The sequence below is a fragment of the Mus caroli genome, chromosome 6 (genome assembly GCF_900094665.2).
Source record: "Mus caroli chromosome 6, CAROLI_EIJ_v1.1, whole genome shotgun sequence".
In the NCBI taxonomy this organism is placed as follows: Eukaryota; Metazoa; Chordata; class Mammalia; order Rodentia; family Muridae; genus Mus; species Mus caroli.
Genome location: NC_034575.1, coordinates 147,201,508 through 147,225,658, shown reverse-complemented (window position 1 = coordinate 147,225,658; position 24,151 = coordinate 147,201,508). Strand labels below are relative to the sequence as shown.

Genomic DNA, 24,151 nt, shown 5'->3' with positions numbered 1-24,151 from the left:
GAGACAAGCGGATTTCTGAGTTCGAGGCCAGCCTGGTCTACAGAGTGAGTTCCAGGACAGCCAGGGCTACACAGAGAAACCCTATCTCGAAAAAATCCAAAAAAAAAAAAAAAAAAGAAAAAAGAAAAAAAGAAAAAAGAAATACAATTTGAAATCACAGGTCACCTTAAATTGTCTATCTAAAAATGCTATGTAACTGTATTTTCACTATATTGTTAAAAATCAAAGAATAAAAAATAGCTATAATAAGCCTTCCAGGAACATCACAGCTATACACAATTTGCACCATGGTTATAGAAGACCTCAGACTTTGCCTGTAGCCCATACACAACTCACTATAAACTCAGAAAGGACTTTAAATCAAGAATTGGAATGTAGAAAAGTCCATTCCCCACTATGATGATTCAGAGGACTTTGGATGCCTGCTGTATTGATAAATACTACAAAGTATTAATGAATTAGATTGTAAGCCTTTGCATACAATTTCAAATGTAGTTATATTTTAAAGTAATAAATGTCCTGAGAAAAAATAAAATCTAACACACTGTAAGAATTCATAGTGAATCCAGAAACACTGATCTTTTTGTATATTCAGTTCATGATGTTAGTTTTTTGAAACTTTTGAGACTTGCTATATAACCTAGGTTGAATTCTACTCATTATGTACGCCAGGCTGGTCTTGAACTTGAATTCCTGCCTGTTTCCTAAATGCTGCAATTATAGACATATCCTAGGAAATGAGCGTTTCCCCTTTTTCAATGAGAATAATCCCTCTTCTTGGGAACTATGCTATCAAGTACTGAAATATTTTACACGTTTTTAGAAACATAACACAGCTTAATTGGTATAAAGCTTGTCTAATATGCTCAAAGTCTTGGGTTTGATCCCCAGCACAGCATAAACCAGACATGGTGGCTTACATCTGTAATTTCATAATTAAGGAGGTGGAGGCAGGAGGATCAGAAGTTCAAGATAATCCCTCTTGGCTTTATAGTAATTTTGAGGCTAGCCTAGGCTATATAATACCCAAAAGTATTGTTCTTGTCTTTTCTTTCATTGCAAACATTTAATGTGTTTAGAAGAGCAATACTGTAAGTCAGAGGAAAAACAAGAATCAATATACAGCAGCAAATAATTAATGGTTCAATTTTTTAAAATTATATACCATTTTAATTCTTACTTTAAAAATTAGAAATTAGTTATCAAAAGTTACAATTAGCTGGGCTTAGATTCCTAGCACTCTGGAAGCACAGGCAGGTGGATTTCTATGGGTTCAGCCTAGTGTACGTAGTCAGTTATAGGCCAGCCAGGAAAACATGGTGAAAAACAAAAGTTTTACATTCAGAAATTCTATTAATCAAAACTACTAGAAGTAAGGTCTTGAATGGTATGCGATGCTACTGGTGAGTTGGCACATGACTGGTTCAAATCAAAATGTGCTTGCTGTGTAGGAGATACTACAGCTCAAAATCAAGAAACAGAAATACTGGAACCTCCTACTGAGATACTATTATGACTATAGTAAATAAAATATACTGTTAAAGATGAGTAACTTTTTATTTTTTCTAATGTACCTACTACAGAGTTTTAAAGTATATGTGCTGCTAATTTTAGTAGCCCTAGTCTAAACATTACACAGTCTGACAGCTATAATTCTTGTTATCTGTGAAGAAATACTCCAATTTTACAGAGAAGTATTTCAAACTTTCATCAAGATTTTTCTTCAGTTGGATGGTTTCCCATGGCTAAAAATAAACAAAAAAGATGAGTTGCTAGGAAAGAGGGAGCTATAATATGAAAAACAGCATTCATATCTATGTTTATGATTATATCAGTGCTACTAATAATAAATATGTAAGTACGTATTCATATATGTAGATATTTATATGTAATTGCTTGCATATGTATAGAATGCTTTTAGAATGATACAAAAGTTGAGTGGATACAGTTATGGCAGAGGTCTACTTTCTATAAAGAGAAATAAAATTCAAAAATTGCCAAATAGCTTTTAATGCATTATCTATCTTAAGTCACATCTGCAACACATTATATTATATACCAGAAGAACTAGATGTGTAGCTAATAAAGTTGAGATACTGTACACAATTTATACCCATATTATTCAATACAGTGAGTACCTGCTGTGTGACTGGTACTGTGTGCCAGCTATTTGTGTGATCCTGAGATTCAAAGACCAAAGAGGTTTGGATCTATAAGGAGCTTACAAGAGAAATCAAGCACCAAACTCTGTCTGCTGTGAGCACAAAGGACAAAGTTGCTGTTTCTCCCCAGTGGAGATGATATTAGAAAGACTTAATAATAATAATATACATAATGTTTACACTTATGTATATGATGGTAAAACTGACCATATGCTTTTATAAGACCATAAAGGGCCAGGTGTGGTGGCACACGCCTTTAATCCCAGCACTTGGGAGGCAGAGGAAGGGGCAGGCGGATTTCTGAGTTCGAGGCCGGCCTGGTCTACAGAGTGAGTTCCAGGACAGCCAGGGCTATACAGAGAAACCCTGTCTCAAAACAAAAACAAAAACACAACAAAACAAAAGGAAAAAAAGTGTCTAGAAAAAAATTATGGTATTTTTCAGTATTCAATTAGTTGTCTGTTATTAGAATGAGAAACAGAATCTGTCAGCAATCTTACTTAATACTGCATATCTCAATTCAAGATCATTCTATGCTAAAGGGTATCCTGTAGAAGTAAATTTTCCAAAGAAAAACTTAAAGAAAGAAGATATTTAAAAGTATTATACTCTCATCATGGGGGTGGAGAGATAGCTCAGCAGTTAAGAGTACTGACTGCTCTTCCAGAGGTTCTGAATTCAATTCCCAGCAATCACATGATGGCTCACAATCGTCTATAATGGGATCTGATGCTCTCTTCTGGTGTGTCTGAAGACAGTGACAGTGTACTCACATACATAAAATAAATACATCTTTTTAAAAAATCTCATCATTAGCCCTTAAAGTGGAAGAAAATATGGTATACAACATTCATGATTCACTACAATTTGAAATCTGAATTGATTTTATGTGTACTATGTTGGGACAAGATGGAAGGAAATATGGCTGGTAATTTTGTAGTGATCAATGAAGCCTTGAGAATGTTAGACAAGTGTTCCACAACTGTACTATACCATGAGTGAAGTAGTATTTGAATTCACTTTTGTTTTGGCAGATGCCAAACCATAGACACGCAATGCCTAACCCATCTCCTATAAGAAGAATTCTGTGCAAGCTAAAGAAAAACACAGACTAAAAAATTATACGTTTGAGCTGAGAGTGTAGTTTAACAAGAGAATACGCATTTAACATGCACTAGGTCCGGAATTCACTCCTTCAGAGAGAAGTTTTGGAAAGACCACAAATTTAAACAGAACATTGTTTCTATTAAGTCAAAAAAAATGCAGGACAGTGATATGATGAAGTGGAACACACATAAATAGAAAAGGTTCTATAGAAAAATAAAATGTGTGAAGAGGAACAAATTACTGAGACTGTTAGTTGAGGAAATAGATTTAAATAACATTTACTAAAGTCTTTCCACATACAAACTAAGAAAGATAAAGAGGCAGAGATAATAAAAACAAGCTGTGCGCACAAAGGACTCACTAAATTTCACTTTCATAATCCCTAGTATCTTGTCAGGTGTTACACATATTTAACCTGTTCATCACCCAGATGGCATCCTGATTGCTTTGCATAATGAACATATGATCCTAGTACTTAAACTGTTAGCTGTGGAGCTGGAGAGATGGCTACATGGTTAAGAGCACTGGGTGCTCCTCCAGAGGACGTAGGTTTGATTACCAATAACCAAAAAATGGCTCAAAACTCTCTGTATATCTAGTCCTGGGGAAGTAAAAAACTTCTGGTCTCTGTGGGAACGTCATTCACATGGTATACAGATATATGGGCAGGCAGAACACCCACATGTATAGAATAAAAATATATGTTTTTAAAAAGAAAACCTAAACAATAAAAATAAGCTTACTAGCTAAGTTCAGGGTGGATAGTCTGTTTACCTCCATAAAGACCTCTGTTCTCTAGTCTCTTCCTTTCCTTTCCATCATTCAACTCCTGACCAAGTTCTAACTAAATACTTTGTACAAATTGAGCCCCTTTCCTTCCTCACTGATCTGCACTCATGCCTACACACTGCCTACGTTCTCACTGCCCACATCAGCACCCACAACTTCTTTTATCTGTATCTGCACCTCATCTGTTCACTGCACACTCCCACATCTTTACATTCTCACTACCCACATCTTCATCCTTCGCTTCTTGCTACTATAACCCTTTTCTCTCCCTAATAAAGTCTAGGCACCTTTTATAGTCAATTCATGTGTCTCTCGTGGGAAAATATCCCTAATAGTCCTAGTTTTCCTTTTTGTAACAAGAATGTCTGTTAACATCATTTGTTTAACTGTCTATCTTTCTTAATATATTTTCATTTTCATGAAGAACATGGTAATGGCTATTCAAAAAAAGTGCCCGACACATACCAGATAATTTTGTTAAATTCTGAAGAATGAGTGAGCAATTTGTTAATAAAAGAAATATGGTTTTGAAACAAATTTAATCATATAAGGTCTGCAACACAACAGAAAAATGGACTAATTATTTGGACATAGTGAAATGTAAAAGGCAATTTTTCAGTGAAAACTGTGCATGTGTTGAGTACAGATCTAATACAGTGGCTGCATGTCTAAGGGTAACATTTTGGTGAGCTGATTTTTCAAATCAGCAAAATTCAAAGTATTAAAGAACAAAAATAAGATTTCAGAACAATAGCATTCTCTCACATTAGCTCAGAAACATCATAAAGAAGCAAGAGAAAGACAAGATGGAGAGGGAGGGAAAAGCAATGAAGATAGTCAAAACAATGTAAAAAGGAATGTCTGCCCTCTGAGAGACCCAACAAGCAGTTAACTGAGACAGAAGCAGATATTAGGTCCAAGCAATGAACTGAAGACATGGCCCCTGTAGATGAATTAGGGAAAGGCTGGAAGAATTTGAGGAGGGCAACCCCATAGGAAGACCTGCAGTCTCAACAAACCTTCACCCCAAGATCTTTCAGACACTGAGCCACCAATCAGGCGGCATACACTAGCTGGTCCAAGACCCATGACACATACATAACAGATGACTGCATGGTCAGGCCTCAGTGAGAAAAGACTGCACCTAATCCTTCAGGGACTTGAGGCCCCAGAGAATGGGGAGGCCTGGAGGGATGTGGGGGGGTATGGGGTGAGATATCCTCTTGGAGACTGAGAAACTGTCAGAGAGTAGAATGGGAGGAGCATAATGACTGGACTGTAAAAAAATTTAAAAGATAGATAGAAAAGGGAACTAAGGGAAAAATTCTTATGTGGAAAACACAATATAAAAAAGAAACTTCTGGGGTTGGTGAGATGGCTCAGTGGTTAAGAGCACCGACTGCTCTTTCAAATATCCTGAGTTCAAATCCCAGCAACCACATGGTGGCTCACAACCATCTATAACAAGATCTAACGCCCTCTTCTGGAGTGTCTGAAGACAGCTACAGTGTGCTCACATATAATAAATAAATAAATCTTAAAAAAATTAAAAATAAAAAAGAAACTTCTTAGGTTATCAATTCAAGTCCAAAGTGAAAATTTAATTTTTAAGTTTGAAATTTGTTGTTCATTTTGCAAAAGTACTACAAAATCAGATATTTAGTACAAAAATAATATCTTTTACTTGTGATGTTTGAGTTCGTCAAAAGACCCTTACTCACAAGGACCACAGAGACCGCCATTGCTGCAACCACATGAGGATTCTTATTGATCCAACATGTTGGGGACTCCCCTCTCAGCACGCAGGCCAGAGGAGAGACCCAGAACAAAAAAAAGAACACACTTTTTATACCTTTGTAAGGGGCAGATTTGAGCAACAGGGTTCTCATTGGTGTAGCAAGTAACCCTTTCAGGCATTGTTTGGCTTGTATAGTGACTAAGTAATCCTTTGGCCTAGTCCCTCACTTTGCTTGCCCCATGGTGGGTTATTATGATTTGGTCAGCAAAGTAATAGTACATTTTGAACTTATGGGTCAACTATTAACGTCACAGCTATTAACGTCACAGCTATCAACGTCAGGGGGATTCTAGCAACAAGGTCAAGGGTGGTTTGTGGTCTTTTTCAGAATTCAGTGTGGGATGGGGTGGGGTAAGGGAATTGCTGATCTTGTTATGATTATTTCTCTGAGAACAGCTAATATTGTTTTGGTTAGTTGCAAACTTAATCATTTTGACCGCCAAAACTATGTTTTTACATTTGTTTAGTCAGCTGGCTTTCTTATCTGGCTGTGCACTTGGCCTGCTAGTACAGTTTGGAAAGTCCTTTTCGAAGGGGGAAGGGACTAGGTGATCTTGAATTCATTTTGGATATTACAGTTTTTATATTTATTATCATTTTATGTGCATAGGTGTTTTGCTTGCATATATACAAGTGCACCATAAGTATGCAGTACCTGAGGAGGCTACAATAGAATGTTCTGGAATAGGAGTTACAGACTGTTATGAGCTGCCAGATGGTTGCTGGGAATGGAATTCAGATTCAAGAGCAGCAACTAGTATGAACTGCTGAATCCTTCTCCCCAGCTCTTTAATTTCTTGTTCTTGACCCTATGAATCTCCTGGCATACACTCTGATGTGTTATCAGCTAAGCTGAGATATGATTCTCAACCCTGATGAGATCTAATAGAAATGGATTCTGTTGTGACAAAGGAGTTTATAATCAGCAGGTTGTATTACCAGTTATTTCATATTGATGCCCTACTAATGAGGCATATATATTAATTATATCTACTATCTTAGAATCCAATTATTAACCAAAATTAGCCCACCAGAATATATAAGAAATTAACACATAAATCAACTGCCACTACAAGAAGTTATAAGATTTCAGGGGATAGCCGGGCAGTGGTGGCACATACCTTTAATCCCAGCATTTGGGAGGCAGAGACAGGCAGATTTCTGAGTTCGAGGCAAGTCTGGTCTACAGAGTGAGTTCCATGAAAGCCAGGGCTACACAGAGAAACCCCGTCTCGAAAAACCAAAAAGGGGGCTGGTGAGATGGCTCAGCAGTTAAGAGCACTGACTGCTCTTCCAAAGGTCCTGAGTTCAAATCCCAGCAACCACATGGTGGCTCACAACCATCTGTAATGAGATCTGACTCCCTCTTCTGGCGTGTCTTAAGACAGCTACAGTGTACTTACATATAATAATACATAAATAAATCTTTAAAAAAAAGATTTCAGGGGATAACTCAGTAAAGAATGAACCAGAGCCACAGGCAAGACCAGAATTCTCCCCCAAAACAGAAAAATAAATATCCGTATCTGTTTATTAAAATAAAATTTGTTAAATATTTATTTTACAAAATTTATCAAAAATTCTAAAATAAGGGACTGCTTCTTAAAAATAATTAATATATATTGCTGTCAGAATTTTTATAGTAGTCAATAACATATTAAAAACATGAATAAAACTAAATATGTCTCAAACAATATTTCACATTAACAAAATTAATATATGTAGTCAATAAAGTAGGTATTTCTGGAAACTACGCTTGGTGTGTGTGATTAATCAATTTCTATAGTAATCCTCCTAACTAGAATTCTTTAGAAAATATTGATCTGATAAGAATTTATTAAGGCTTAAACTGGTTGTTATTGGGGCTAAGTAGATGTCTGCTCTTCTATAGGACCAGGGCTTGATCCCCTGCATTCACTTGGTAGCTCACAACTGTCTGTAACCCCAGTAACAGGGGATCTGACTTCCTCTCCTAGCTTCAAGGCTTATACTAGGCATGCCTGTAGTACATAGACATAAATGCAGGTGAAACATTCATACACATAAATGAGAAATTATTAATATTATTAATAAATAAATACATTGATTGATTTAATAATATGTAATAGAAATTATTCCTTGGGCTATAACAGCTCTCTCTTTCTCTCTCTCTCTCTCTCTCTCTCTCTCTCTCTCTCTCTCTCTCTCTCCCTCCCTCTCTCCCTCTCCTGGCTGGTTTTGTGTGTCATCTTGACACAAGCTAGAGTTATCACAGAGAAATGAGCCTCCCTTGGAGAAACACCTCCACGAGATCGAGCTGCAAGGCATTTTCTCAGTTAGTGATCAAGTGGGGAGGGCCCACTGTGGGTGGTGTCATCCCTGGCTGGTAGTCCTGCATTCTATTAGAAAGGAAGCTGAAGCCAGGCATGGTGGCGTATGCCTTTAATCCCAGCACTTGGGAGGCAGAGGCAGGTGGATTTCTGAGTTCGAGGACAGCCTGGTCTACAAACCAGGGGAGCAAGTCAGTAAGTAATATCCTTCTATGACCTCTGCATCAGCTCCTGCTTCCTGACCTGCTTGAGTTCCAGTCCTGACTTCCTTTGGTGATGAACAGCAGTAAGGAAGTGTAAGCTGAATAAACCCTTTCCTCCCCAACTTGTTTCTTGGTCATGATGTTTTGTACAAGAATAGAGACCCCGACTAAGACACACGCTCTCTCTTGTTTTCTTTTTGTTGTTTGTTTTTTCTGAGACAGGGTTTCTTTGTGTCACAGCTCTGGATGTCCTGGAACTCTCGAACTCACAGAGATCCGTCTGCATCTGCAACCCTGTCTCTTACTCACTTTAACTTCAAATAAATAGCTAGAAACACAGAGTTGATAAAAATGTTAAGTTATCATGAAAACAACTTTTAGATCTATTTATGATTATGAATCTTATGGTATTTATACCTCTGATCCTGTGTATAATACTCATATCGAATGATATTTTATAGTTTCTCAAAACTAAGGAATTTTTAGACCATGTAATGGTACTTTTACCCATGTATGGTATCTTAAAACTGAAGAAATTATAGAGTATGTAAATTATTAGAAATATTTAGAATGTGTGAATAGTTTCGTAGGGTAGAGAGTATAATATGATTTTTTTCTGAAGCAACACCAAAATGGAGCAAAAACCATAAACACATTCAACTTTTAGCCCATCATCTTACTTCTGAGCCCAAGACCAAAAAGATGAGAAGTGGAAAGCATGAAGTTAAGCCAAGCAGGGTCCTACACATACAAGAAAATGGATAGAAGTGGAGAGAATGATTGATAGGATAATAGCATATGAAATACAAATAAACTACAAAGGAATGGAGAGATTGCTCAGCAATTAAAGAGTGCATACTGCTCTTTCAGAGTACCTAAGTTCAGTTCCCAGCATCCATGTTGGGAGGCTCACAATCATCAGTAACTCCAGCTCCAGGGGATCCAATGCCCTCTTCTAACCTCCAAGGGCACCTACACTCATGTGCACATATACACATAATTTTAAAATAATAAAAATAAAGCTTGGAGATAATAATCTTAAAAGTAAAACTAAGTAGCAACATGAAAAAGTTTATGACATAATGTTAATAGCTTCCACAATGTAATGATAATAATATAAATACATATTCATGGGTATAAGGACCGAACGGACATACAATGATGGAAATAGTTATTGCTAATATTCATTAACTTTAATCTTATTAATATGTTGTCTAATATTTAAATACAACAGAACTACTTATTAATCATACTAGTTGTTTTCTAAGAAGGCAGTACTACTAAATCCATTTAAAAAGCTAGAAAGGTTTTTATGAGTTTTACCCATATTAGGTTCCCTGGTAAATCATTACTACTTTGGTGGTTCACAGATTACTTAGGTGCTTTTTAAAAGAATCTAGAACAGTAGGAAGTAAGATATGAGAGTAAATATATCCAGGTTAGTAATTATGTATATAGAGATGTATATGGATAAGTTTATGTATAGGTTTTATATATATATATATATATATATATATATATATATATATATGTGTGTGTGTGTGTGTGTGTGTGTGTATGTATATGTGTGTGTGCGTCTATGTGTATAGATGTACATTATGTATAGGTGTGTACATGTGTATATGCATGTAATTTATGCATGAGTGTATAAATTCTAGCTATTTTTAAAAAAATTTTAATCAGCATTACTCATTCCCTCAAAAAATTCTTAGAACATTAAACATATGCTGCACAATAAGACCACATTTAAAATTTTTTTATATTAAGTGTATTTATTTTATTTTTATGTATCTTTTGTCAGCATATATGTATGTGAACCATGTGTGTGCTTAGTGTTCATGAAGGTCAGAAGAAGGGGTCTGGTTCCCTGGATCTGCACCTACCTACTATATGGGTACTGGGAAACAAAATCAGGTTCTCTGCAAGACCAACAAATGCTCTTAACCACTGAGCCATCTCTCCAGCCTTGTTGACCACATATCTAATCCTGATTAGTATGCCAACAGCATAAATCAATAAGAAAAAAAGAGATTCAAAGGCTGGGGTTTCAAAAAGGAATTAAAATAAGTTTGAAGTTTAAAAAAAAATCAAGTAAAATTTGGCAAAGGTGGCACTCACAGAGGCTAAGTGGAGGAGCAAGTACAGAAAGATGGTTATAACCAATAGGAAGTGATAGGGACTACAGCCAAGGGTAGAACCTGCTGTGTCTAACAGCACAGCTGACAGGCTCAAATACAGATCCAGCCAGGAGCTGCCACACATCCAAAAATCTTGCAAAAGAGGCCAGAAATACAGATGTTTATGTGGCATTCCTGATCTTGTAAATGCTAACAACTATTTTAACTCATTTTAATTTTATGTTCACTGCAGCAGAAAACTAATGTCTGTCCTTGTGCTTATTTTGCTTTATGGACTTGTTTTCCACCTTTGATCTGTGCAGGGACTTCATAAGGGATAGTCTGCATTACCCACATTAGGCCTTTTCATGAGGGAAAGTAGAAAAGTACAAAACAGTGAAGCTAAAGTAAACGGGGGCACACTGGTAAACATCAATCAAATGTCACCATGAGAGTATGATATGAAAATATGAATGTTCCCAAGGAGTAGAATTGTCAAGGATTTGTACATTCTGGTTACTACAAAAAAAGAAATTATCCCTAAAAATGTGTTATAAGTATGGCTTCTTTTCTAAATTAATTTTAATGTTAAGAGAAAACAAAACTACCAAGATGGAACAGCCATGAACAACAGAACTGTAGACAGGTGCACACATGTTCTGTGTTGTATCTACTGTTCATTCTCTCTGCCTATCCCATTATCCAACCCTCTTTCTCCTTCCTAAGCTACTGGAAAACTGAAGAATCCCAAGACATGCCTGAGTTCTGACTATGGAAAGAGAAAACAGGAAGCTAACTATAAGGGAGCTTTCACTTCAGTGGTGGAAGTCCCATGTCACAGTCCAACTGTGGGCTAGAGAAGAGGAGATCTGTTGACTTAACTGTCATTTGCATCACATGCACCCAAGGAAAAAGTGTTTACCTGGTGGAGCCACGGTTAACCTTTTTTCCTTGCTGAGCCGATGCCCTTGGATGAGTTCACTCATGGAAGGGGAACCCTTCAGAAGAAATGATTCTGTGGAGGTGGGATCAGGGGGAACTCTTAATAAATTCTGTAGGTAGGAAGCCCCTGAAGTCCTGGGACGACTCTGATCACAAAGGGAAGGTGAAAATTGTCTTGCAGGAGATCCAAGAAAAATACATACAGGAAACAAAAAAGTTTGACTTTAATTACCTTTCAGCACCTCACCAATGACAACATTAGTTATATTGGCATTTAATTATTTTTTAAATATGAAAAATCAAGTTTTTTTGTAATTCTTTAGTTTTCATATCAGGATACAACCCATTTTTGAAAACTACTCTGAATACTGGAATAGAAGTTTATTATAGACATTTTGAACCACAAATAGAAAATATATGTATTATTTGATTCTTAAATGAAAGCTCCTCAAATGAACAACTTTAACTATAGTAACTAAACACAGGGCAAGTAACTCAACAACCAGAACTTGGCAAGAGGTCACAAGGTCAAGTCACTAAAATCCTTAAAAGTGGTTTTTGAGCAATACTAACCTGACTAATGAAAAAAGGCACAAAAACTTGCTTTTAAGAAAAGGACTATACATATTCTATTCTATTTTATGAAATATAACCACGACCTTTCAATTAGTCATCAAGTTTAGTCTTATGGACAAGTGTTCCCTAAGAGAACAAACTCATATCTTTGCCCAATTACATAAAAAAATGACAAATAGCATAATTTCCAGAGATATGGTTACAGTCCATGTTCACTGATATTCACTTTTAATATCCACTTTATCTATCCGTTTTTAGGTTGGAGGCTAGGAAGAGACATATTTATGTACACAAACAGCAGCAAAAACATTAACAGATGTTGAAAATTATGTTATGGTTAATCAGTATGTGTGGATGGGGTAGCAGAAAGACCAGCATTAGCAAAGCTCTTAACAGCTTTAATTTTTTCCTTTTTCTTTTCTTTTCTCCATCCTACACAGTAAAAGCACATAATTTTTTACAGTCAACTAAAGCCTGTGCACTGTACCACACTATGACAATAGCTGCATGCATACCTTTTCCTCTGAGTGCCACTGCTGACCCGAATGGTAGGGATCTGTGGGCCCTGACTATGCAGGAGGTAAGTGTCTATGGTAGGCACGGTGTCTGGCGCCTCCCCACTTACTTTAGGGCTGCCGATCTTGCTCTTTCCAAGTTTGCCTTTGCTGCGTCGGGACTGCTCGTGGTCAAACTCTAAGTCCTCCAGCCTCTGTGTCAGGGCGAGTTTTTGCTGGATAGCCATTCGCAATAAAGTGTTTAGAGTCTTCTTCTCATCTTCTGCAGCTGCTAACTGTCTCTGCATCTCATCCAACTGTGTGACATATTCATCGCATCTGGAACCCAAGCAAAGAGGTGAGGAAGGAATCCTGGCAAAGCTAAACTAGAACTTAATTAGAAAGGTATTCCTCTCTTACCTTCAACCCAGATATTGATGTCCACTGTAGTCTCAAAACTTTTATTATGCAATACTGTTAGAATGGTTATATAGCAACATTATATATTATATTATTATAGTCAATAATATCATTTAAGCCTCATCAGAGACATCTACATATAAGGGGAACATAGTGGTCTATAGAGTTTGGTACTAGTTTCAGAAATCCACTGGGGGTCTTGAGAATATTTCCCATAGATAAAGGAATTATAATAAATTTGACTGGAATGTAGAACACTGATCTTCCTAGCAATAAATTGGAAATACTCTATAATAACAGACAATTGGAAACAGTAGATCATGATTAGTAATTGGTGATTCAGCCTCACAATGGAATCTGTAAGGGGACATTCTAAATAAGCAGCATAAACCTCAAAGATAGTTATTATAGCAGCTTGGGGTGATAATACAATGTCACATAATATCCACCACTACTTTAGGTATATTACAATCATTGTCTCTATTGTATAACATTGTATCCTTTGCAAAAAGTTTGTTATATGTTATACCTATAGTATATATACTATATCAAAAGTGATAATATTAATAAAAAGAACATTTTCCCTTTTATATGTATTTACAGGTTTTATTTTAAATGGCAGCAAATGTGTTTTCAATATGGCAGATTTCCTCCAAGTTAAAAAAAAATCAAAATTTCAGTGAGTTTTCAATCAAATAATAAAACAGTGAATTGTCAAAAAAAAATGAAGATTTTTGTTTGATTCAGGTACAGCAGGCCATTGGGGACATCTTCATTCAGCTTCATTTTTATACTGAAGCACAAAGACAAGCTCTGTGCTATTTCCCAACTGAAATTAAAACCTGAGTCCACACATTTGGAAAAAGTTGGATGAGAAGAAAACTCACACTGAATTTCTGCTGAGTTTAAGATACTGGTAAGTTATTTTTCATGTTCTACCAGATAGCTGATGAGCTCAGAGAATTATCCAAAATATATTATACAAACTGAAATCAGCATATGCTTGAGGTATTATACAGAAAAACAAAACAAAACAACAAAAAAAAAAAACCAAAACAGGATCTATGATTAAAATACATTAGGTTCACAGGGCACCCATTTCCACAAACCTTTAATGTCAAGACTATGGGGGCTATGTGGATTATGAGAAAAATCAGAGCTTACTGAAAAATAAAATGAAGTCTAGGACCTTGGATTAATTCTTTTTGGTAACATGAAAATATTTTTAAAGTATAAAGTAAGGCAATTGTTACCTGAAACAAACTAATGTCTGTGAAAATGGACTACAAGGGAATAATACTTAAAATATGATCTAAACTGAGCATTTAAATATCCCTTTAAATTTCTTTCCCAAAGAAGAAATGTGTGTTTTCTTAATTCTGAATATTACCCTAATTTCTTTCATAAAAAATGGGATCTTGCCTCCCTTTCCATTCTTTGTCCTGCCTCCATAGTGTGTATATATATATATACTATATATATATATTACTAAATGCCAATGAGTCTTGTGGGAAACCCAGAAACCAATACCTGCAGCCTTGCAGTCTAAGGTTTCTCTTTGTCATCTCCATGAGATTCAGTTTCATGTGACCTTGAGCTCCAAAACCATAATTCTAATCTTAGATTTGTCAACGTGATATCTCATCATTTTCTTCATGCAAATTAAATATATTTATTCATGAGTATTGACAATGCTCTTCCCATGTGGAATACTTAATTTTAGGGAGAAAAAAGTTACCTTGTTGCAAACATTGCTCTCAGGGATGAGAAGGTTGCAGCATCTTCTTTCAAAGCCTTTAGTTCATTCCTCAGTTTTGTCATTGTTTCAGTAACCATTGCCTTTTCGTTTTCATATTTGTTCTTCAGGTTAGCTAAAGCCACTTCAGCTGTCTGAAGCATAAAATCACAGTGCTTACCACCTCACATTAGAAACAACTGGCCCACACACTTCTTTATATCAAATCTATTCTTTGCTCTTATAAAAGGAAACAAACTGATTAGGTTGGATTTTGCATAAGCATATGCATACATTGGACATAGAGACATTTTCCTTTAATGTCAAATCATGTCATGATTCAATAATTGTCTTTAAAGCCTGGTATGAGTCAGTATCAGAATTCAGTGTGGTGACAGTACTTTAGTAAACAGTTCATGCTGGTTGTTGACAGTGTATGATTTTCAGAGATTTAGAGAGCCAAAATGAAACTTTAAACATACTGGATGTTATCAAGAAGCTATTCTCTTTGAAAAAAATACCAATTCCAAGTGAAGTATGTGAAAAATCAAATACTTTATGTCACCCATATTATTCTGGGGGTCCAAAACATAGAGTAAAAGATATAAGCCACTTATGACATGAGTATATAATGAACTATATGTTCAAGTCAAAGAAGTAACAAGAAATCAAGAATTTTCTAAATTTTTAAATAAAACTTGCTCAAAACAATGAATTGTGGTCAAATTATTTCTTTGTGTGTTTGTGACAGAGAAAAAAAGAAAGTGTGGAAATGTTTAATGGATTAACATAGTTGTCTGAATTTGGGATTGAGGCATTTCTGAAGTTCCTTGAATGAATATTGTTTCAAATCAAAAGCTAGCCTAGCACAGTAGGAGATTAAAGAAAAGCATAAACTGAATCAGTAGGTGCCATTGGCAAATGTCTAAAAACAGCCTGTTTATACAGCACAAGATAGGTGCATAGAACACCCTCTTTCTAACACACCTGCCCCCCTCTATTTACTGTTCTTTTGTGTGAAATTATTTCTTCTTCCCATGGGAGAATACTTCTTACCCCTTAAGAACAAACCCAATTAAAATTGCTTTGGAAAACTTTTGTTAATTCCTATAGGCAATGTTAGTTGTTTGAAGGCAATATTCCCACAACTTGAATACAAAAATATGTAACATCACACTAATTATTTGCTCGTCCCAAGGGGATGTGAGTCCTCTTCTGAAAGGTAGGGACCATGTATATATTGTGGAATCTTCACACCTGACACAATTAAGTACATAGCTGATACTTTATAACAACTATATTACTCCATCTGAAGACACCATGCTTCTGGGGAAAAAATCCTAAATTATAAAACAAGGCTCATAGAGAATATATCATGTTTGTTGTAAAACAAGATGATTCCCACTTTTCCTAAACCACATCATTTTCACATTAGACTTAATAATTAACACTCCACAAGGCCTGTATCTAACTGATGTCATCTTTTGATACTTGAAATTATTAATGGCTCATAAGCACTATATCAATCCATGGCAGTTGTTCAACATTATTTAAATGGGTACCAAATATATAGCAAGAAATATTTTTATAAAATTTGCTAAGCCATTACAAGTTATGGCTCGATTGTAGTGTACAGTGAAAATACACACTCCTTTAGGAATGCTCTGTTCTCTTCTTAATTCCTATAGCACAGTTTATAGCAATCTAAAATATTTTATATATTCTGTCTTGTAAGTACAGAAAGACATGAATTAAATTCACAATAGATTACTAATAACATTCTTATGTCCTGTTTTGTACCCCCATATGAATGCTTATTTATAAGTTAGGACTTGCCTTTTCTGTTTGTTTGTTTTTTGTTTTTTTGAGCCAGGGTTTTTCTGTATAGCNACTCACTTTGTAGACCAGGCTGGCCTCGAACTCAGAAATCCGCCTGCCTCTGCCTCCCAAGTGCTGGGATTAAAGGCGTGCGCCACCACACCTGGCAGGACTTGCCTTTTCAATTAAGCCTCTTCACATTTAAAACAAACAAACAAACAAACAAACAAACTAGATTTCTATTTCTATTCCTATTAGATTTTTCCTTCAGAAAGAGGTTAGGAAAGTTATCTGAATGTCTTGGCTGAGAATTCTCCAAAATAAGTTATATGAGTCAGATCTAGCATAAAAGTTACTACTCTACATTGTATAGTTTTTGAATTATAGCAGTATATCAATAATCTTTTTTTCTAATTTCAAAGTAAAATCAGATTTCTCATAATTTCTTCATTCACCTTAACATTTTCTACCTCTCTAATGTGATGATTTTAAGTGATTTTCCCCTTAAATTTATATAAAGCGTGTTTATATTGTGAAAATATTTCTGCTTGTGTACAGACATCCAATTTCTATCAATGGATTAATGGAAACAGATGACAAATAGAAAGTAGATGACATATTGGTATAGTTTCACTCAGATTTGAGTAAAAGAAGAAGACACTCTAAAAAGGTAATGAATCTTCATTCTCTAAAGAGCATACACACGCATACTCTATTTGTTGACATTGCCTGTGTTTGCAAAAAAAAGGTGTTCATATGTTGCTGCTGCTTTTCATCAATACCAATATTTGTTCAACACTCCACTTAAATGGGTTTCAGATAAACAGTTTTATTTTCACACACACACACACACACAAACACACACACACATATATATATATCTGGATACTCACACTCAAGTAAAACTCAAGAAGGGAAAAGAAATCAGTCATCAAAGAATTTGTCAGGTAGATTTATATTGAATTATCCTATTCCAGAGGGAAATGACTGGTATTTAAGAAAAACTTCCTAGTGCTTCAGTTTTGACTCAAGTACACTAATAACACAACTAACTAACTAACTAACTAACTAACTAACTAACTAACTAACTATAAAACTCAGGCCATTAGGCTTGGCAGCAATGCACCTTTATCACAAGCTATCTCCTTGGTCCCTTACACACTTTAAAATAAAACTACATTTTAATTGATATTGGAATGTATTTTGTTGCTCTATTGCCCAGGAATTTGAACACTTACCTTTGAACTAAAATTTCAACAAAATTAAGGAAATAAATTAAGAAAGCTTTTACTAGTATGCTTTCAAACTAAAACAAAATCGTATTACCTGCTTATTGGCTTTCAACACTGCCCTCAGTGTTGCAATCTGCTCCCGCTTGGTGCTCAGCAAGGACTTCAATTTGAGAATCTCTTCCATTAAGGCTTCCTTGTCCTTATCAATCATGGGGGCCAACTCTCGGGCTGCTGCTCTTTGACGAGACAGCTGTAAGGACCTGTCCACTGCTTTTTGCAGATGCTTGATTTGGTCCCGGATTATGGCATTGAGGTTGTAGATATTCATTGGCTCTTTGCGAATATCACTTGTATCCAAAACTGGAGATGATGGTGGGGCAGTAATAACAGGAGAGATTGTGGGAGTCTTAGTTGGACTTGGCTCTTTACTAGTCTCTGTATTTTCCTTTGAAACTGGTTCAGATGATGTCCTTGATTCTACAGGGGATGACACACCCCTCCTGGATAATCTTGGTGATAAAAGCCCTCTGGGATCATCAGGCCCCTTGAGGCTGCCACTTCGAGTAACTCTGCTTTGTCTATAGTAGTCCAACATGACTCTATTGGGAGTTTCATTATTACATAGACACACATGGTGGTAAAGCTGGGCTAGTTCCTCACTAAATGTCACCAACTCATCCTGGGCTGTATTGAGGGTGTTGTGATTTTCGTTGGCTATGCCAGTCATCTTTTGCAACTCCTTCTCCATGTGCGCCATCTTCTCACCACTCTCCTTAGATGTCTTCTCAAGGTTTGTCACTTGTTCGTCATACATTTGGATCTTACTCTCATATTTGGTCTTTTCTTCTGTATAATTTTCTACAGATTTATTATATTTTTCCTTTAAGGCCTTAATTTCTGCTTTCAAATCAATGACTTCTGTGACGGCCACTCTATATTTGCACTCAAGGATCTCTAAGCCATTGATGTCCACCTCATAGTCGTGAGCTTCCTCCGCTGAGTTCCGGCCCTTCTCACAATCTAGCTCAGCCTTGATCTCTTTACTGTTTTGCAAGCCCCTCATAGCATTGACATGTTCTGTGAGCCGGTGCACTCGCTCATGCTGCTCTGTCAGTGCCCCCTTGGTGTGTTCTAGCTGGGTTTGTGACTCCTGGAGGTTGGCCAGAAGAATAGCTTTTTCCCTCTCTACCTGTAATGACAGAAGACAATGTCTGAATAACTTCAGGGAAAAGCCAATAATGAACTCAATGCAGTTGGACAGACATGTATACAGCAGAGCCAACACTCCCATTATTTAAAATTAAATTCAAATGTTTCCTTGTTTGAGCTCTGGTAGGTCAATCTAAAAATACCTAATTCATAATATGGAATTTTATGGAAGCCAAGCCACTTGAATTTTTCATGAAGAAAATGGAAAACAATCTTCTATTGTTGGGATTATGATCTCAGCAAATATATATATGGTGAATTTGGGGACTTCTGTGTTCTTTTTCCTTTGAAAACTAAATGAATACCCTCTAAAGTTTAAGCACTATTAAAACAAACTGAAGCTTTTTCCAACTAGCTTTTTCTTCTAAAAAAGACTTTTTATAAATTTTAATCAAAACAAAAAATACTAGATCTCTCTCAAGCTTATTATAGAGATAGAATACCTTGATAAATGAGATGATATATTTAAAACAGTTTGGGGTCTATTTTGTAATTTGTTTGAATTTAATATGATATTTTCTAAAATTCTATCAGTTTCTTCATTATAGTAACTACAGAAAAAAAAATCAACAGAACATGTTCTCCCCTTTGTGTGTCAAAAATTCCATAACATGTTACATATCATCAACATGAATGAAGCTCTTACCTGAATAAGCTGCTGCTTCAATTTCTGTATTTCTGAAATGTTCAACTCACTGAATAAGTCAGACACAGGGTGTAGGGACTCTCCTTTCCTGGTAGTGGGAGTACGATAGTCTCCATTCAGTTTCCCAAGAGGCCCATGGATATGTCCATTCATCTTGTCATCGTTATTTGGCTCACTTCCATCCTCAGCAAACTTGAGCCCATCTACTGAGATGCTGATGTGGCTATCACTGAGGTTGATGTACTGGGACAGCTCCTTCCTCAGGTTGTTCTTTTGCTCTCTTTCATTCTTCAGTGTCTCAAGGGCTTCTTCCAACTGATGCTCTGCAATCTCTTTCAGTCGAATGGCATCTTCTAGTTGGCTATTCAGTAATACTGTTTCTTCTTCAAATCGCTTAATTTCATGCTTTAAGCCTTCGTATTCAACCTAAATCAAGTTAAAGAAGATTGATAAAACTAAAATTTGAGCCTTATAAAACTCCTATTAAACATAAGAAAAGTATAACAGTCTACAAAATAAATAATAAAAAGTATATATCATATTCTTATGGCAATACACAATAGTTAGACAGTTACAAATGTACATATACACACCTATCTATATATCTCTATATAAATATATATACAATTAGCCATATTTTAAAAAATAAAAATATATAATTTAACACTTAAAAGAAAAGAAACGGTTTTTACTGTATTAGGAAATTTTTAAAGAGCCAATGAAGAAGACAGAGTTGTTTTCCTAACAAATAATGATAAAATATATTTGGTAATATTTTATCAAAATTTTCAATATTCGCAACCCAAGAAAAAATTTTTTACCATTACTTTTACTTCATTAATGAAAAGGAGATTTTAGTATGCATACAAACATTTGTTCAAAAGATCATAATAAAAGCAAAATTTCAATAAAATATGTTTGAGATTAAGATTAAAAAATCCCCAAATAATTAATCCCAAATAATAAATATCTATATATAGTATTAGTAATGTAATATTCTTTTGAATTATAATAAACAAGAGCCTGCTCAAACAACCTTTGGTCATAAGAACCATTGATGATAGTGTCACTGTGAGCTGGTATGCCTTCCTGGAGACTTTTCCATTGTACTAACCAGATGCCACCCTTTAAAAATATGTTATCTGGCTGGGTATGGTGGCACATGCCTTTAATCTCAGCTTTCAGAAGACAGAGACAGGTGGACCTCTGAGTTTAAGGTCAGCCTGATCTACAAAGTGAGTTCCAGGCGACCTAGGGCTACATAGAGAAACCTTGTCTTGAAAAAACAAACAAACAAACAAACAAACAAAAAGAAGCAAACAAACAAAGAAACAAACAAACAAACAAACAAAGCATTTTATCTGGGCCACACATAGTGGTATGTACCTTTAATCCCAGCACTCTGGAGGCAGAGGCAAGCAGATCTCTGTGAGATTGAGGCCAGCTTTGACTACATAGTAAGTTTACAGGTCAGTAAGAGTTATATAGTGAGACCCTGTCACAAAACAAACAAACAAACCAAAAGTACTTTTTTTATTCTCTTAAATATCCCTCAGTATGCCAATGCTCCCTCTGTAAAGTTTAAAACCAAATTCTGCTCTTCAATAAGGAATTTGATTAATAAATAGCTACTCTGAAAAAACTAGAATAAATAACAAACATACTATTAGATACTAACATAAATTGTGCATTTAGTTTTATATGTATTTGTATTTTCATTGTTTAAATCGAAACCAATATCATAGACCATTATCACTTTTATATACATTTTACTCCCCCTCCTCTCTTTTCTTAACATAATTGCTTATTTTGAAAAACTTTGAGGCATCAGTTTAGTTGGGATGTAGATTTGACTGATATAAACAAGACCTATTTAAAAGTTCCTTAGTTGAGATAAAAGGATTTTACCCTATGTAACAGAATAAGGACAGATAGCCAAGGCAAGCTTGGAATCTCAGCTTAATGAGTTTGTCTGTGAACAAGGCTTGTCTCTTGCTACATAACCTCCTACTATAGTTCATGCAATACAGCAGGTAGTAGTAGGCATGCCATTTTGATTATGTCACCAGAAGATTGAAGGAAAGTATATATCCTTTCCTTTTAAGGATGTCTTAAAGTTTCCCATATTGCTTTTCTTCACATACATATAACATTCTGCTGTAAGGAAAGTGAAAATGTAATTAATCTCTACTAGGGTAAGGCTTGCACAGTTATGAAAGAAGCAGCACTAAGTGTTATAGAAGGTCACTAGACCACTGGTTCATGGAACACACTATGGAAGATCCATAGTGTGTTTCTAAGACTTAATTACATATGGGAATGAGGAGAGTATTAATTCTTTTTTTTTTCCCGATACAGGGTTTCTCTGTCTGTCCTGGAACTCACTTTGTAGACCAGGCTGGCCTCGAACTCAGAAATCCACCTGCCTCTGCCTCTTGAGTGCTGGGATTAAAGGCGTGCGCCACCACTCCCAGCTCCAAGAGTATTAACTCTTAACAGAATGTTCACCACCCTACAGCTTGTAATAAACTCTGTAAGGCATATAAATAAATAATGTTTGTAAGAATGTCTTTATCGGGGGCTGGTGAGATGGCTCAGTGGGTAAGAGCGACTGCTCTTCCAAAGGTCCGGAGTTCAAATCCCAGCAACCACACGGTGGCTCACAACCATCTTTAACGAGATCTGACTCCCTCTTCTGGAGTGTTTGAAGACAGTGACAGTATACTTACATATAATAAATAAATAAATCTTAAAAAAAAAAGAATGTCCTTATCACACTGTGAGGCAGAGGATACATTATATAAAAATACAGCAAAAATACTTCTAAAGAAAAAACAAATGTCATTATAATTTCAACATTTCCATAACAGAATTACTCAAAAAAGTTAAGTAGAAAAAAATGTGTTGTCTTAGTTACTTTTTTGTTGCTGTGAAAGGCACAATGACCAAGAACACTTATAGAAGGAAGGGTTTGTTGAGGGGTTACAATTTCAGAGGATTAGGGTTTATGACCACTACAGTGGTGAGCATGGTAGCAGGCAAGTAAGAATGACACTGAAGCAGTAGCTGAGAGCTTGCATCTTGATCCACAAATGTGAGGCAAAGAGAGAGCTAACTGGGAATTGTCTGGGCTTTGGAACCTTAAAGCCTACTACAGTGGCATACCTCCTCCAATAAGGTCATACCTCCTAATCCTTCCCAAACTGTTTTACCAACTAGAGTCCAAGTAATCAAGCATGTGAACCCCTCAAAGTCATTCTCTTTCAAACCATTGTCTTCCACTCCCATAGGCTCATGCATTTAGTCCAACTTAAAAAGTCCCCACAATCTTTTACAGTCTCAATACAGTTTAAAAGTCCAAAGTCTCTTCTGAGAATCAAGGAAATCTCTTAACTATAATCCTCAGTAAAATCAAAGCAAAAATAAAAAATTGCATACTTTCATAATATGATGGCACAAACTATACATACCATTCCAAAAAGAAGGAGGCATAGTAAGGATATACTGGACCAAAGTCAGACCAAAACCTAGCAGAGAAAACTTCAAACCCTCTAAGTCCATGTCTGATGCCAAAGGGTGTAGATACCTTCACACTTCTAGCTTTTGCTGACTGTAACACACTTATCTTTCAAGCTTTCTCATTCCCTGCCTACAGGTTTCCTTGGCAGATATCACAAGACTATAACATTTTTAACATCTTTGGGTCTCCAACACAACCCAGGCTGTGTCACTTTCACAACTTGACATAAAGGCCTCTTTACATGAACACCTTCCTTTCACAAGCTGCAGTGTTAGTTTGGTGGGGCCTTGCCCTAAGGATACAACTTCCTTTACTCCATTTTGCATCAGATCTCTCTCCTTAATTGCTTTCAGAACAAGCCTTGCTCCAATACTAAATTTCTAGGTGTTCTTTTTTCTCCCCAAACTGTACATTTTGTATTTTTTCCCTGATTGCTGTTTTTCATTGAGGTCTTGCATAAGAGTAATCACTAATAACCACATGATGAGTCAATATTAGGTTGTCTTGAAATTTCTTCTGTCAACAAAAATATTCCCAAACTTTTCAATTTAGCTTCAGGTAGATTCTTAGGACAAAGCCAAAAAGCAGCCACATTCTTTGCCTGAATTATCACAATTGCTTTTAGTCTAGTTGTTAATATTGTTCTCCTCTGAAATTTCTTAAGTTGGGTCTCTATAGTCCACATTGACCTCAACACTACTGCCTTTGAAGCTCTGAAGCTCCTATTAAAGATGGCCCATTATGTCTCATTTAAAATATTCAATCACTTTCTTAGCCTAAATCCCCCAAATCTTCCACATTTCTCTAATAAATAGCATGGCCATGCCCTTTACAGAAATAGCTTACTCCCTGGTACTGACTTCTGTCTTAGTTACTTTTCTGTTGCTGTGAACAAGATATAATGACCAAGGCAATTTACAGAAGAAATAATTTATTGGAGCTTATAGTTTCAAAGAGTTAAGAGTTTGTAACAATTATGGTGGAGAGTGTGGCAGTGCCAGGTAGGCAGGCATGATGATGGAGTGGTAACTAAGAGCTTACATCTTTATCCACAAGCACTAAGGAGAGAGAGAG

The 24,151-nt window shown here is 35.9% G+C and overlaps 1 protein-coding gene across 5 annotated transcripts in view; it reads right to left on the bottom strand.

Moving 5' to 3' along the window:
* Window positions 1-24,151, bottom strand: part of Bicd1 (BICD cargo adaptor 1) — a 122,698-nt gene that overhangs the window by 22,648 nt on the left and 75,899 nt on the right. For 3 of the 5 annotated variants that reach the window (XM_029478583.1, XM_021165150.2, XM_021165151.2), the window contains exons 4-7: window positions 19,558-19,983; window positions 17,797-18,891; window positions 14,656-14,807; window positions 12,629-12,836 (exon numbers count right to left, since the gene is read on the bottom strand). In XM_029478583.1, the coding sequence (XP_029334443.1) occupies window positions 12,629-12,836; window positions 14,656-14,807; window positions 17,797-18,891; window positions 19,558-19,983 (1,881 nt within the window). Of the gene's footprint in view, window positions 1-11,407; window positions 11,602-12,518; window positions 12,837-14,655; window positions 14,808-17,796; window positions 18,892-19,557; window positions 19,984-24,151 lie in introns of those variants that run through there. The other 2 variants (XM_021165153.2, XM_021165152.2) reach the window with 2 other exon arrangements.